The sequence below is a fragment of the Typopeltis vanoorti genome, chromosome 21, assembly GCF_054136105.1.
Source record: "Typopeltis vanoorti isolate ZY-2024b chromosome 21, IOZ_Tvanoo_1.0, whole genome shotgun sequence".
Lineage (NCBI taxonomy): Eukaryota > Metazoa > Arthropoda > Arachnida > Uropygi > Thelyphonidae > Typopeltis > Typopeltis vanoorti.
Genome location: NC_143569.1, coordinates 75,072,021 through 75,089,707, shown reverse-complemented (window position 1 = coordinate 75,089,707; position 17,687 = coordinate 75,072,021). Strand labels below are relative to the sequence as shown.

General features: G+C 35.1%; 1 protein-coding gene across 1 annotated transcript in view; it reads right to left on the bottom strand.

Moving 5' to 3' along the window:
- Positions 1 to 17,687, bottom strand: part of LOC150094983 (uncharacterized) — a 45,740-nt gene that overhangs the window by 14,345 nt on the left and 13,708 nt on the right. The window contains exons 5-8 of the mRNA XM_090411165.1: positions 9,401 to 9,523; positions 7,983 to 8,103; positions 3,137 to 3,323; positions 1,700 to 1,842 (exon numbers count right to left, since the gene is read on the bottom strand). Coding sequence (XP_090267291.1) covers positions 1,700 to 1,842; positions 3,137 to 3,323; positions 7,983 to 8,103; positions 9,401 to 9,523 — 574 coding nt within the window. The remainder of the gene's footprint in view (positions 1 to 1,699; positions 1,843 to 3,136; positions 3,324 to 7,982; positions 8,104 to 9,400; positions 9,524 to 17,687) is intronic.

The window sequence follows — 17,687 nt, the reverse complement described above, 5'->3', positions numbered from 1 at the left end:
AGACCAGAAATCTTATATGTTGTAAAGATTTAGGTATTGTCAGAAGTACGAGTGTCAGAAAATGTCTTGAAAGTTTTTTTCCCACTTGGTTAAACTATAATAAATTAAGTTTAATCCTTTATCCAAGTGTAAGCAAACAAAGTTTGTGCCTGAAGTATCTTCAGGACTTTTGCTTTGTATCACAACCTCTGAGTCTGGCTCCCCCTGACAAGACCTCAATAAAGGTCAAAACAGGTCTGGTTAGTGGCCCTTCTCTTAATGCATAGCATTATACATGTTCGCAAGGAGATGTGCTTTGTATTATGGGAGATACTAAGACAAGAACTGATGAGAGCTTGGGCCACCTTTACCATGAGTTGCCTCAGTCCTGAAGATACTTCAGGCGCAAACTTTGTTTGCTTACACTTGGATAAAGGATTAAACTTAATTTATTAGTCTAACCAAGTGGAAAAAACTTTCAACATCTTTTTCTAAATCCAGAGTAATTTAATAAAAAGGTGAGACACCTTTTGGCAACTCGTATAGGTAAATATGACTTCTTCATTGCTTCCACCTTAGTAGCACTACCTCTGGGTCTGGCTCCCACTGGCGAGACCTCAATAAAAGTCGAAACCGGTTATGGGTAGTTGCCCTTCCCTTAATGCATAGCATTATACATGTTCGAAAGGAGATGTGCTTTGCATTATGGGAGATCTAAGACAAGGAGTGATGAGAGCTTGGTCCACCTTTACCACGAGTTGCCTCAGTCCTGAAGATACTGAAAGTTTGATTTGATTGCGCCTGAAAGTTTGATTGAGTTTTATTACCAATGAAATTGGCATGGTGATTAGAGTCCCACTGAAGTATGTTGGGGCTGATATCCTGGAAGTTTTGGGGTGTCTTTTGTAGTGCATGTTTATCGAATGAGAAAAAGGAGTGAGCGTATGTCATCCGCAAAATACTATATATTGGATTCGCAGTAAACTGGATAAGGTGGTCGATGTATAGAACGAAAACAGCAGCTGAAGAAACGTAGGCTTATGAGTCTTTACCATAAACTAAACAGGTGATACTGGAAACAGTAAGACTCTTTTGATAAGTGTCCTCTATTACTACCCCAATATTGTGCGTGTGTGGAATAGAAATTATCTGCAGATTTCGGAAGGCTGACCGTCTGGTGGTAGTTGTCTTAAAAACCTTTTGTGCAAAAGCGAGTTCAAAGCTTTAAAGATATTAAGAGAACACACTTAACAATGCAAGCAGCAAAACTGCATACATATTTGTCATGGAGCGAGCAGAAAATTTGTGAGAATGAGTCAGTAATGAATTTAATTGCTATCATCCGTAAAGAGACCCAGTTTTAAAAGAATTCCTAAGATCAACATCCGAAACGTGAAAACCTATACATTCGGTCAAAGGATTTCCCTTTTATATATTGTTTATAATATTCGGAGATTTTGCCTTATTCAGAGAAACGTGTGTTGGCAAAATTTAGAATCAAAGTTGTTTTGCACACAAATAAAATAGAATTGTGTTTACTAGCATTAAAATTAACAACTTATCAGAATTGAGAAACGGTTCAGAATCATTAGTTTCGGTTGTAGAAGTGGAGATTCTTGCATGGAGACATTCACAATGAAATAGTGCATACAATAAAAAAGTAATAAGCTTTTGCTAACTTTTATTGCTATTGATTTCATTAAGCATTAGTAAGCCTTACCGCATTATATTTAGTGAGCACAAACTTTTCCTTTATGAGACCATATCGAATCCAAATAATGGGACCGTGCAGAAGGTAACTGAAGAAAGTCAGGCGGCTTAGCACAGTTAGGTATCTCATGGACAACAGCTTTTGAACTATGCCTAATAGAAAAAGAAAATATTTGGGAAGCACTGCTCTAATCATTACTTATCAGTAGGATAGTTTCAATGTAAATGTAAATTTTCAATGTGTAAATGTAAATTTGCTGTTTTAAGATTACTTGTGACATAAGACTGAATGATATATGCACGAAAAAACAAGAAATACGTCGAGTGCCCATTCCTTATATCTCCGGTATTTCAGAACCTATCGCAAGAATTTTAAAGAAATATGATTTAGCAACTACGTATTCACCTATTAACAAATTGTCTTCTCATTTTCCTTCTCCTAAAGACAAACGCTCAACTTTATCTCTTCCAGGAGTTTATCAAATTCCTTGTAACTGTGATATCTCCTATTTTGGACAGACTGGACGTTCTCTTGAAAAACGAATCCAAGAACATCAATCCTCCATTCTTCACAACAAACCTGAAAAGTCTGGATTGGCTCAACACAGGATTGAAACTGACCACAGCATCTTTTGGCCCAGGACTCGCCTCTTGCATAGATCCCGTTATAGGTTTGAACGTTTGTTCAAGGAAAGCGTGGAGGCCTTGCTCCATGCCATCGTTCCAACCTGAATCGTAATGACTGTATATCTATATCAAAAATCTGGGAAAGTCTAATCAAGATTACTCATTAATTTGTTTTTTCAATCATGTCTCAATTCAAAATATTCCGTTTTACACTTAATACTTAGTGATATAACATCACGCGGAGTGTTCTATTTTTAACGATCTATTGTTAGTATTCTAGCTTGTATTTTTTAAAACTTTTCTTGTAATGCCATTGAAGATGGTCTGCTATTTCCAGACCGAAATATTTGGTTAATTAAATATCTTTCTTGTGTTTACGTGCATATATCATTCGAAAATGTAAATTTTCAATGTAAATTCAATGTAAAATTTTAATTTCTTATTTCTTTTTATTTTTATTTGATGCATTACAACGACAAATATTTCAGAAAATACAAAACACAAATCCTTAATGAGTTTCACAATTTTTGCACCAGGTGGAGACACTGCATCATTACATGTATCTGCACTAGAGAAACAACTTCGAATAAGCATTTGATTGGATAATGGTATCGCAATCAATTATGTACGAATTATAAAGTTCATCAGCAAATAGATGTTTATTTATTGCAAATGTTTTTTCTACGATTCAGTGTAATTGATTCGGAAAAACGCTTTGATTTTTATTTTATTTTATTTATAAAAATAAAAATGATTTGATGAGATAAAAATATGAAGGGAGGTTTCGATTTGGATGTGCACGTCAATTGGACTAACTTACCTCCTTGATTTGTGACGCAAATGAGTGTCAACCAAGCGAGTGCAGCAGCCCAGAGGACGCGATGGGTAGAAGCATAGAGGGCGCTCACAACAGGAGGTGGGAAATTTCCTCTCTGCCCTTCGAATGGTCCGTATATCACACACATACCCAATGCGATGGCGATGCAAGAACCGATGACTCGGGAAACCTGCGTAACAACATTTCGATACAATTAAAATAATTTGCGGTTATCTGAACTCGTTTTATGAGAACTAAAGAGAAAAAATGATTTACGAAACTTCATAAATTATTTTAAAGAAATCAAACTGATTGTAAATCTCTTTACAATCAGTTTGATTTTAATTGGATTGACTAACAGAGAAACCAGCTAAATTCTATTCTCCTTGGATTGTAAATGAAGGCAAATAAATAAAAAAATTAAGTCTTTGTGTAATCGATTTTGATTCAGTAGATGGAAAGATATTTGCTCATTCTGTCTGTTAGTTGAGATGCTATCAGGAATTAAGTAATAACTACATCATCCTCCCTTAAGCATAACTATGATATACACTGGTGTCCAAAGGCTAAGTGCGACCTAACTAAACTTTAATCTGTATATGAAAAGATTTTCAAGACTACAGCCTGATGTAGACATACATTTATTGCCAGCATACTAATAAATTATATTATTCAAAAAATGTGTTATAAAGTTTGTACAAATTAAATTGCAATACGCTTCTGGCAAAAGTTACAAATTTCCTAAGGATGTAGTTAAGGAATTAATATACATTGCTTACAGGAAACTATGCAGATAGACATTTCAGAATGGAATATGTCCATCTCTAAATGCGATGCAACTTACACAGCGTATTATATAACACCAACTGATTCAGGATGTCTTGAGGCACACTGGTCTACTCCTCCTTTAGAGCGAGGATAAGGCCTTGTTTGTTTGCTGGAGGGGAATTTCGAGCAACAATGCAACTCAATATTGCGTCCCAGTTGGGATTTGGAGTTAAGATCTGGGGAGCGTGCTGGTCACTTTAATAGAGTTGCCAAGGTGCTGTAGGCGAAGAATTGTCATTCTTCGCCTACGGCACAGACCACAGAACAATAGAACATGAGTTTGAAGAACTCGTTGCAAAATCGTTCATCAGCCAGAGTCCCTTTTTTCCAGCGCTGGGAGCGCGGTGCCTCCATTAAGCATAATGCCTCCCCACACCATGACCATAGTACTGTCGTATCTGTCCCTTCGAAGAACATTATCGCGGTGGTAAGCAGTATCGCTTTCCCGACAGATCAAGTATCGTCTAGAATCATAGGAAAGACCAAAACGACATTAATCTGTAAAGAGTACATTAGTCCACTCGTTTCTAGTCATTTTATGGATTGAAACATGCTTTACGATGGATAAAGGGAAGCAGACCAAAGCCTTCGTGCATACAGGCGTACTTGTCTTAGATGGTTGCCACAGTTTGTCGAGATATCTGCGTACCTGTGCTTGTTATGGAGCTGACTTGCATGCTGACCTGCCGTGGTGCGTCGATTACGTTTTGCTTATAACCAAAATCTATCTTTATGCTGCGCGGTAGAGTCAGGGGGACTTCTCAAACGTCTTGGACACATTACAATGCCATGTAAGATTCCAAATTCTCTTTCAATATCAGTAATTCTGCGGCCTTCAAACTTTCCAAGAACTCTTTCCCGAGTAAAATCATCTCGTGATGTCTTTGAGACATTATTGGACATCAAAATTTAATTTTATTCACGAAAAGAGCTTCCTTCGAACAAAATTCATTAAGCGCAGCGTTTTGCCTTTTATCCTGTCGAGTGCTACCACGGGATCCCTTTCAACGCGATTCGAAACTTTCAATGTGTACCCGCTTTCTTCTCGAAATCTTCAGTTATACAGATCTCCACAAGCTCAATTTGAGGTTGCAATCTTTAGAAATACTGTAGTGGTTGGTCGTCCTAAGGTTTTGTACACCAGTGTATAATCAGTTTTGGATTATTTAATACTTATTGAGATCAGTATGGAAATTGGACCTCAATCATACAACCTTAATATGAAGAAATTTAAAAAAAAAAAGAAAAAGAAACTGAAAACCGCAATAAAATATAAAATGTGCAGAATATTATTAAAAAAAATAATTTCAAGACAGCTAAATACATACTTCTTTCTAAAATGGTATATGTATTGCATTCGTGTTTGTCATTATCTAGGTTAATTTTTTTTTCACTTTTAGTTTTGTGAAATGTGCGCAATTTATAATACACAACAGAGTAGTTTATTGTCCTTTTCCTGAAGAGCATAATTAAATATTTGGTGAATAATGAATAAAGGTCAAGCATATAATCGATGCAGAGTATATTTCTGCTAGTGAGGTGAGAAAGCAAAATCTGAAGGTCATCGTTAACACTGAGATTTTTCCAGTAGCATAACACAACGAGAGATTACTGCGCACTGAGTTTCAAAAATCATTACGAAACCTGTTTCACAAACTCTTTGCCTTCATAAACCTTTTTAAGGTGGTCACCGTTGAAGACAAAGACTTCCCACTTCTTGAATGCTTCCCTTTATTCTTTTTTTTTTTTTTTTTACTGTCAAACTCACTCATGAAAGGCTTTACACGTATCATGCATTATAAGATTATAAGCATGGGAAGGCTAAAGTTTAAATAATTGTTCCTGCTCTAGAGAACAAATATTGACAGTTTTAAAGTTTCTTCTGCCTACAATCAAATTCATCATCATCATCATCATCATGAGTGGTTCTTCATTCATTTCGTATGGTGATTCAACGGCGTAAGGAGATGAGGTGCCGTACCTCTCCGTAACTTTTACGGAGAGGTACGGCACCACCCCAATCCCCACCCTATTTTTATCGGGACTCGGGGCCATCATAGCTGACAATTCAGACCTATGGCTGGAGGGATTGTCTTAAGTATTCCTGACTGTATCAGTATGTGTTCACAGGGCCTGTTTGCCTGCTTGCGGGATGAAAACCCCCAGAAAAACTGGGGAAAAAACCCTGCTGTCCACGTCCAAGACCGGCTAACTTGGCTATAGCCGAGGAAAATCATTAAGCTCCTCACGTCGTCGACGGAAATTGAACCTAGGACACTCCTTTCCAGGCATATGGTTGCGAAGCGCAAAGCCACTAGGCTAACCGCGTGGACATGAAGCGTGGACCATTAAGAGTTCTAAGAAGCTCTTAATGGCACTGAACGATCTTCTGAGTATCCAGGGATTCGTGACCATAATCCTAGGAAAAAGTCGTTATTCTTATGCCTATAAGTATACTTTGCATATTTATGACTTTTACCAATGCTTTGTTCAGTCCGGTTTATCAGACCGTTGGATGGAAAACCTGAATTTATGGAAGAAAAAACCCCTGCCACTTCAGTATGAAAACAACCAAATCGCCTTCAATTGAACAATCCTGTCAAATTTTCTTCGCGTCTAAAATAGGATTCGGGTCTGAATGCTTAGAATGAAGGGCATCATCGAAATGGACTGATCTTGTATGGCATTTTCGTTCAATAAATTCACACCCAACTGGAAAAAAGACATCCTCAGATGTTCCGTACCAGCATGAGAGATGGACATACTTACCATTTTACTGCTGAGAAATCACACACACACACACACACACACACACACACCACCACCACCACCCCTCGCCCGTTTGCCGGTTCGGTTAGCCTACCTGCTTTCCGACCAAGAGGTTGCCGGTTCAAATCCAGCTTGGGCGTGGATACTTGTGATTGTCTTTAGGTGAGAGATGAATTTATTTGCGCGGTGGGAGACCGCTTCCCCCCCCCCCCCTTATTGGAGGTCTAAGGTGGCTTGAAAAAGCTCCGTATTTGTTCTCTTGAGCAGGGTCCGGACATGCAAATATAAATAATGCATAAAAAATAAATTTTGAAAAATAAAAAAATATATAAAATTGATAAAAATTGAAAACAAAAATCCTTAGTTCACCAGCGGTGCAAAATGTATTATGTGTTTGCATCTAGTCTTCGTGGGTTATATGTAAACTCTCGTTGCTCTTCTCTGGAAAATTAAGGCTTGATGCTCAGTTGGTAAGGTTTTGGCACAAATTTCATCAGCTGTGGATTACCATAAATCCTGATTGAGAAACTTGACGGAAACAAAGTTTTCTCCAATCCCTTTTGGCCATTCCCCTTATCTAGAAAAGCGGGACATGCTCTTCAGGGAAGATAATTATATCCTCATTGTACATAGAATTTCCTGCCTTAAGGAATATGTATTCTTTGGCCAATTTTCTGATTTAAGACTTAAAAGCTTATTTACCCTTGAAGAATACCCTCCCACCCTCGATTGAGATATTTAAGTCATATTGAGTTGAAATAGATCTTGTAAATCCTTCGTCAAGATTAGAATCCATGTTTTTCGTACCAAAGAGTTTCGTTAGTCTTGTACATATTTATGCACCATGAAGAGAAAAATTACTAATTATCATCATTATGATAATCTGTGACTTAATTAAATGAAATGATAATATTTAAACGATTCTGTTAATCAGTGTATTATTAATTGCTGCGCTATGTACATAGGCATACGTCACATAACTTGTTATGTAAGACATACTTCATAACGTGTTGCACGTCATGCATCATTTGAGAGAAATTAATATCGAATTGCTGGTTTCTATTTCCAATTACATGTTGCAATATTTAACTACCTTATTTCTACAATACGCATTTCGTATTTAAGTCTTCGTGTTTTGTGGCAGCGTATTCTGAGTCTATGAGTTTCTGTCTTACTTGTTTAGCTACCGTTCATGGTATAAGAAAATGGCGATCTAGTCATATTCAGAATTCAAAATAAACACTTTACTTACCACTCCTAATTTAATGTCATCCTTTTTGATGATTAAATATCCTAAGAGCAATCCCACAAAATAGGGTCCCACATGAACATAAGTCCTGAAGTAGACATCTTTCAGCATTTGGATCATAAACCTGCAAGAATATCAAACAGGTGACGTTTGGAGATGACGTCATACTCAGAGATGTGTTCAGAACTTCAATTTAGCGATGGGTTGGTTAAAATTAGTACCGAAACAACCGGGTTAAAAGTGATGTATTTATGCCTTTTGAGTGTGTTTCATGCATGTTTGTTTCAAACTGACAGAAACTTGGATGAAAATCTCAATCAAAGCATATATGTTTTGCTATTAATTAATGTAACCGTAAGGCACATCTGAAATAATGTTTAGGGAGTACACAGAAATATACATCGAAACTAACGGCATTACAATTATTCCAATAAAAACTAGTTATATTTGGTAACCGGGTTTCACTTAATACGGCAGTTTCAATCCACAAACTTATATAATGGTAGCTAATATTTTTGCGTCATGTTTGTTTAACAGAGCGTAACTTTTCCACTACCTCTCTCTTGCCTATCCGAATCTACCCTTCCTAAAATTGCATCAATCGTTTATAACTTCGAAGTTTTTTTTTATGCTTAAAGTAATATTATTGCATCGATACACTGTTGTTTATTTGATATACGTACTTTTTTAAAGTGCTTCAGAGTTGAGTGTTGATTCACCAAAACAGAGATCGATCTGCTTCTGGCTTTAATGAAGTTGCCTAAAAATTTATTCATATTTGTCTAAATTGCTCATTAGATGATTTCAAATATGGTTGAATTGTGAATTTTTAAGGAATTGGCTTTCGATAAATTGTGTTTTCGGTGAATTGCCTTTCGATAAATGGTATTTTTGGTGAATTGCCATTCGTCAATTTGTTCTTCAAGCCATCAACAGCATGATGATTGTTTTTCAGTTTTGGAGGTCCATTACCAAACATCTTGGTGCGGAATTTTTTTCATGATGATCTGAGAAAACTCAAAGGTTTTCGAAGCAATTTTAAATAGAAGATCACAAAATTTAATGCGAACACTTGAATTGAAGAATTATAAGCGAATTTCATATTTTTTGTTGGTACTGTATGCATATAGGATTCGTATCAAATATATTTAATCAATGAAATTATTTATCGTTTTCGTAATTTATTATAACACAAATATTAAAATAATAATAATAATAATAATAATAATAATAATAATGCATTTATAATTATCCCTGTTTCATTCAAATATTATAATAATTTCTTGCCAGCTTCCTTGCCTGAGAGAATATACGCTATTTTTAATATCATGAACATGGAATGTATGGGAAACACCGATCTAAAGTAGCTTAAAATAATTAATTCGGAAGCATTTTCAGTTTTATGATAAGTGAATACTTACTCCATGCTAGGAATTGCAGCTGTCGGAATTGGTGGATATTGATTCAAGTAGGTGATCGCTCCAACAGTTATACATCCTCCTAGAGTCAATAGGATCGCGATTAATATTCCCAATTTTGGTTTTCTGAAATAAAATTATATTTAAATTAGAAGATGCTTTGAGAGAAAGGAGAGAAGTGAAAGTGACGACATATTGAGTTCACACATCCATCGATAATGAAATGTTGAAATAAACCATATTGTAAAATTCTTGTTATGCATTCTCATTGATATATGGTGCTAATTTAATTTTTGTTCTGAATCCTTACTCAAAAAAGGTTGTAAATCTGTCCTCACAATCCTTAGTACAGCATATATACTGATGGAGACCTTACAGAATCTTTTCAAGCTAGTTCAGATGCAAGAGGTAAGGAGGTGATCTCAAAAAGGACAATGAAATTCAACTACCAATTGCAGATATTGAGAATCATCCACGCGAAAGAGAGAATTCTAACCTGCCTGTGGTTGGAGAGCAGGAGCTTTATTCGATTGGCCAACCATGCCAGTGAAACATACCCCCCCCCCCCCTTATTATTCAATAGTAGAGGTTCAGTAAAGTTTGTTTACAAGTTTGAATGTATATTCTCGACAATGTCTCCAATCTTCATCAGTTTACAAAATGGACACCTAAAGGATAATATTCTAATTTATTTTTGGTGAAAAAAAAAACCCCGCTAAATAACACCATCTTCTCTTGATAAGTCATTTAGAGATTAACATCAGAGAATCACTAAAACAGGACAGTCAGATATATCATCAAAAATAAAAATTACTAATGACGCACACGTTTGATGTTTGGAATTTGTTAGTTCATTCCCTTTGATGGCTACGCAGTTTCTCAATTTTCTTCCATGTTTTTATGGCTGACGAGTAAAAGATTTGTTTACACTTTAGATTGCTGTTCACTTCTTAATTATTGAATAAAGAAAGACAAGCCTCTTAATTCCGAATTTATCTGCAAAAATACTTTATTTATTATCAAAAGGAATTTCAATCTTTGAAATGATTTTTGAAATATGAAATATGAGTCAATATTTAGCATATATAAAATTAAACAAAAAATGAGTTTCAAGTAAAAAACAACACCTGTGTGATCAGCCCATTGTTCTATTTTAAAAGTTCTTGCAAATGTTTCTAGCATAGTAGACAGCATTCGAATGTAGGGCTTTAAATTAAAAGAATACTCACATTTTCTTCCGTGCAATAAGGAATGCGGCATTTCTCCGCATTCCTTATAATATAGTCTGTTGATTCTGAAGTGACCGATATCGGTAGTCATTTCTAGGAAATATAATATAAATAATCAAGAAACTATGAAGGTAAGGCCTTCAACAAAGTAAAAAAGAAAAAACGAACATTGTTCCCAAAAGTGTGTAAAATGATCAATGGTGTGACTTCAAAACTTTAAAGCATATACTTGCTGATTGCGCTAGTATACGTATATTATATAGTGATCTCACTTTTCTCTCTTACGTACTGGGATTTACTTGATTAAAAGAAATCTTGCCTACCTGTAGAGAGGGATGAGAACCAACAGGGACAGAATGTGAAGTTGGAAGTCTGCACTGAGATACCAGGTATGGTGCACACACTGAAAGGAAAACAAATTCACTGCATTCTAAACTCAGTACTTGTGACAATAAGAATTGCTAATGCAACAGTAGAACAAAAGACAATACGTATTCGAAGCCAAACTTACAATATCGGTCATCTTTAACCAGTTACTGTAGAAAAAAAAGTTGACCCACCAGTTTCTGTAACAGGCTTGCAAATCCCTTTCTTTTATGAAATGCCAATGAGGTCCACTCGATACCCAAGGAATGAAGAACATTATCCCGGTGGTGAACATTAATGATGGCATCAACCTGCTTGGCAGAAAATGAATTTTCAAATTGGCCAAGTGATAACACGAAACAAGATTTAAACAAATTAAGAAAAATAAAACCCTACCTGAAATATCGCCGGCTAATAAACGATATTATATTTAGTCGACCATTCTTCAGTGGCATGGCTTGGAAGGTAAGTGCTGCTCTAAGAAATCCACTGAAGCAATAGAGAGAATTATAAAAAAAACAGGTCTTATTTTTGAGATTCACTCTCTACACCAATATTGTCAAATCTTACAAATGAGGAATCAATTCTTTTAATGAGAAACATTTGAAAAACTAATATAGGAAATATGAAAGAAAGAAAAAAAAACAGATTACTAAATGACATTAAGCAAGCGTTTGTTTCTACCCGAAAGTCGGGTTTTTCGTCCAGGAAATTGAAGCAAATCGACTACAGAACCCATACGATTTCAGACAGTAACATATCTGTTGGTACCAAGACATGGCATCGTTTGGTTGCTGGTGTCTTCATCTGTGGCCGCCTGTAATTAGTGATAGACCAGCTATACATGATTGGCTATCAGTGGAAGCTGAACTGTCCACTCAGTCTCCAAAAGCTAGATAGGGTTTAAAGGCCTCGCCTACTTCCTGGAAGGAAATAAAAGGCGTTAGCTGATTTTGATATGTACTGGAAGACAACTAGGTTTTCAGTATTTTGTATCAACATTGGTGCCACGGCTTCCTAGTCACACTTCTTGTTAGGCAGTCATAAGACATTACATGTTTGTTCTGTGTTTGTAATATTATTCTGGAGGATGTATACGTTCTGCTTTATGTAAGTATCTGGATTCATCCTTCGTAATGGATGTAGTTCAGTTTATCTTGACAATTACTGTTGTCATGGAGATCTGGAGGGTATATATGTAGACTCATCATCATCATGATCTCATCTCATACACTTGATAATGGGTTGAGTCCACTAAGAAGATAGGTTCTCCATTTATCGCGATCTTTAGCCATCTCACTCATGACTCTATAGCTGGGTAGATGGGAATCTTCTTTCAGCAACTTTATCCAAGTACTTCTTGGTCTGCCTCTAGGTATTTTTCTTCCTATATATCCATTCAGAGCTAAATATGGGAGTCTATGAGGGGCCATTCTCTGAATATGACCAAACCATCTCAGTTGATGCTTAATGATTGTATTTATTATATTATCTGGGAAGTTTAAATCTGTTCTGACTTGATCATTAGTCTTATGTTCCATCCAGTGGGTGTTATTAATTTTTCTGAGGTATTTCATTTCAAATGCTTGAAGTTTCTTGATTGGTTGTTGAGTTAATCTCCAAGTTTCTGAAGCATAAGTAGCCGTTGGAATAATAATTGTTTTATATAATTTTAATTTTAGACTCGTTGGGATTTTTTTATTTTTCCACATTTTGTTTAGTTTATTCATGATGGCCCAACCTAGGTTTAACCTGTGTTTTACTGTTTCCATATTGTTGAGGTTACTAGATATAAGATTGCCAAGATAAACATATTTATTAACTTCTGTCAGCAGATGATTTTCGAGATTTATAGAAATATTTTCTTCTTCTCTACCTATCTTCATTATTTTTGTTTTATGACGATTTATTTTCATACCATAAGTTTTACAAGAATCATTTAAAATATTAATAGTTTTTTCTAGCTGTGGTTTAGAATCTGCTAATGTAGACTCAGGTATGTCAAATTAGCAATCCTTATTTAATATAATCCCATTTCTTTAACGTAGTTGGATAATTTAAAAAAAACGCTCCATTACCAAAAATACCTTTGATTAATTTGCATGATTATATAATATTTCTGTATATACGCATTTTTCTGATTTCTAACTATCATTTTATTAATCAAGGTATGAACTATTTGATTTCTTATTTGCGTTTTAAGAACTAACTCATTTTTTAAAGTGCGCCCTTATTCCCGATTTGTAATCCTGCGCTCTCAATTGAGCTCACAAATAATACACATTAATTGAGCGAACTCAATTTATGTGTATTATTTTTGCAAACGATTTCTAAGGTTTTACTACAGAAATATTTATCAAGTTTCTCGATAATTAGAAATGTTTGGTATTTCTTTTAGACTAGGGGGCGCTGTGAAATATTTGTAATACAGTAAAAAACTGTCAACCGAGAAAGTTTGGAAACTTCTGCGTAAGTTGAATCTACGTCTCATTTTCGTGATTTTGGTTTATACATGTAGTTGAATATGTATGCTTAACATCATCTTGATTGAGCCTTTTGTACATAAAAAGGTACGAAATCATCCAAAAATAGTTGAAAATTGTTGGTTTTGAAGGCGACATTGCATTTTGTTATTTTTCATAGAAACCTTTTGAAATTGAAAAAACGAAACGTCTATTTATTATTTTAAGTGCATCCACTTATCAAGATGTATTTTGTTTTTAAATCAAGATCAGGTACGTGGCTCTTGTCTATTTTTAAAAGTTATTATGGTAATTATTGAAAAGTGGAAAGAGTAGTGTTTAAATGCGAATTAAAATCAACAAGATCATATATACTGTTTGAAAAAAAATATAATAAATTACCTTTCAATAGTGAGTACTAGTTATTTTTATTACCTATCTAAGTAAAACGAGGTTAAATTGGAATAAAATTTTATGAAAACTTCAACGTGCAAAGCACTTTGTTTTTAAATTTAATATTAATAAATGAATCATTAAAATATTAAAAATAATGAACCGAACTTGAAATGAGCACATCGAGAATTTCAATGTGAACAAGCTGATATTAAAAACAACATCACAGAAACAAATTAGTTCATTTGTAAATTTTCCAGTTCTTCTGCAATACCAAATTCTTCAAGAACATTAAAAGAAAAAAAAACTAAAATTATTTAGAGATTATTTACTTACGTTATAAAGAAGAAAGAATCTACTATCACAAACAGGCTCCACTCGTTGGCATTTAAGAGGTTGTTCATTCCTCGGTTGAGTTCAATTAAATTTTCTGCCAAAGAACAAAATACACAGATTTAAATCAACCATTCATTTGTGAGGAATAATTGAATAGTTTAAATAATATCATTATATTCATCCATATCTAAGGATGGAGATCGTCTATTACGACTTCGCCCACCTCCTTTGGAAAATGAAAGGCGTTTAGAAAGGCTAGAAAAGATATCTTTTTGACAGGATGGAAGGACAATCGGAGAATTAAGTCCACCTTCCGTATTTCTGGCTTTACTGAATTACACATCCAGAAGATCATTATAGGGTTTCCTTGTCATCTGCCTCTCATCAAAATAGTGATACAGAGGTGGTCTCTCGTGTTACCATTCGTTGTGTTAAAGGCGTCTCCGGAGGTACAGCCAAACTACTTAGATACGTTGGCCTACTATTGTCCTTCCATCCTGTCAAAAAGATATCTTTTCTAGGCTCACCTAAAGATAAACGTCTGCTTTCAGACCACCGTAGAGTGTATCATATTCCTTACCAAGGTGTATTATTGTATTTGGCCATACAAGTAGACCAACTGCCGTACATCGTGCTGAACAGTAAGACTACGTTAAGTTCTGTGAGCCAAAGCAATTGGAACTTCCAGAGCACGCTGTCATCACCGGACACTGAGTACTTCGAAAGAAAATTAAAGTTTTCCATACAAGTAGTAATATCTTGGAATAATTATACTAAGAGAATTGTGAGACCTGATACGTCAACCGAATCTGAATTGAAACAATGGTTTAAAATTATCCCTCTTTTGGGAAATAGTTCTTTTCAAAAGAGGGATTCAGTGCGTTTAGTAAAACGTTGTTTTTACTAAACACACTGACCACTGAATTAGACTCTTTTATGCAGATGTACGTAAACGACATTTACTAGCGTATTATGCAAAATATTTGGTCATGTGTTCTAGACAACTATTTAAGAATATTGCTGGTCAGTAATCTTCAGTAGTATTGATCACAATGGTAAAAACAAAGGATCTTTCGGATTTCGATAAACAACTTATTGAAGGTGCCCGTCTGGTTGGAGCCGATTTTGAAAACAGCAGGTCTGACTGGTTTCTCAAAAGATGAGATATCCCTGGTGTTTATTCAGTGGAAAAATTACCCACATTGCTTGTCTAAGAAAGTCTGACAGGAACAAGATCGTTTGTCGTCTATCAGACTTGCTGTTAGTCTGACAGAAGACGAAATTCGTCTTCTGTCAGATTTTTTTATTTTAATTTTAATATTTGCCAAATTATTATTTTAATATTTGCCAAATATTTCAGTCTGAAACTAACAGACTATCTTCAGTGGCTTGACAGGAACAGTTTTTAAGGTGGAATAACAATTAATCATTCAAAAGTAGAACGAGCCGCATGATGTTATATTACTAAGCACTAAACAAAGGTAAATTTCATCAGAGTGATGAATAAATTATAGATTTTAATTCCTAATTTCATATAATAATCTTAATTTATAGATTCAATTAAAGATAACATTAGATTAATGTAGGAATTAGAAGATCTCAATTAAACAAAATCTATGTGTTATCCGGAGTAAACTTTCCCATACTTCTGACAAGGATATACAGTCATTTCGATTCAAGTTAAGGCGTTGAAGTAAGGCCTCAGCACTCTCTTTGAATAAGCGTTCGAATTTATAGCGACATCTGTGTAGAAGGCGAGTCCTGGACCAGCGACTGTTGTGGCTTGTCTCTATTCCATGCTGCGCCAATCCACACTTATCGGATTTGTTGTGCTGAAAGTATGATTGATGTATTTGTATTCTTTTTTCTATACAGCCTCCGGTTTTTCCAAAGTACGACAGATTGCAAGGAACTTGATATACACCAGGCAGCGATATAGTTGAGCGTTTATCTTTAGGCGATGGGAAATATGCGGATATTTTGTTAATAGGGATATAACTGGCTGTTCAATCATTTTTCTTCAGAATTCTTGAAATTGGTTTTGAGATTTTGAAATATTTGGCAAATATTAAAATACTCTTGTGCTCACGTGTTTATATTTCTTAATTTAATTTGGTCATACTGAAGATGCTCTTGTTACTAGGATGAAAATTTATACTATTGAAATATATAGCGAGATTATCCTTGTGGCTTTGCAACCATACGCGTGGGGAAGGAGTGTCCTAGGTTCGATTCTCGTCGACGACATGAGGAACTTAAGGATGTTCCTCAGCCAGAGCCAAGTTACCCGGTCTTGGGCGTGGACAGCATGGTTTTTCCGCCAGTTTATCTGGGGTTTTTCATCCAGTAAGCAGGCAAACCGGACCCGTGAGCACACAGGCTGCAGTCATAGAAATACGGCAATGAAGGCAATGGGAAACCACCTTGCGTCATAATTTATTATTGACTAAATAATAAATTATATTTATTATTTCGTCAATAGAATTAGAAATAATAAATTATTTATAATTATTTATTATAAATAATTTCTTATTTATTATAATTTATTAATTTCACACAATTATTAACATTAAATTTCATTTTCAATTAAATTTCAATTAATTTTATAATTTAAGGCATAAGAACGTCAATTATACGTATGCCAGGGGCGGGAAAACTGCGGCTCGCGAGCCGCATGCGGCTACCAAGGCTACTGTGTGCGGCTCCCGAGACAATACTGGTTTTCATTGCCATTTTTCTTAAACTTTTATATTAACAATCTATAGTAGTATAGTATGTAACGATATTAGAATATTTTATTTCGTAAATGCTTTAAAGATAAGTAAAAAAAACATATTTTGAAACTTGAACATTTTAGCTTTTAAATAGTTGCGGTCAAAAGAGTTGTTAATGTGGATTTTATTATCGTATTTGGTTGGTAAAACGTGTTTCGACATTTTATGGTCTGTGTTGCTCCATCCAAAATTAGTTCCAAAAGCCACTATGATCGCTGCATTACCCACCGCCTCTGTTGCCTTGACTCTGCGTCATCACTCTTCATGCAGTGCACACAAGTTAGTTTTGGTAGAGGAACATAACTAGTGAATTTTAGTGTAGATAAGTACTTTTCTGATTAATAAATGATTAATGATTTTAGCGAAAGTTATAAAACTCTTGTTTAAAATGACTGAGCAACAGAAGAGTATAAAACGGAAATACAACAAAAATGAGAGTGTTTAACCAACAATGCGAGTTCGATATTAACTGAAACAATACGAAGAAAACCTAGAAACACTTTATAATAATTTTGAGAATAAGTTTGAGAAACTGAAAAAGATAAAGCCATGTTTTGAATTTCTTGTGAATCCCTTGGTGATTGATATCATCAACGATGGATGTCCCGTTGTTGCACCATTTACCGCGGATGTTGCTTCAATAGAGACAGAGCTTATTGAGCTGCAGGAAGATGTGGGTTTGAACTAGAACATAAAAGCTCATCTGTAACTGACTTTTGGAAACAATTCC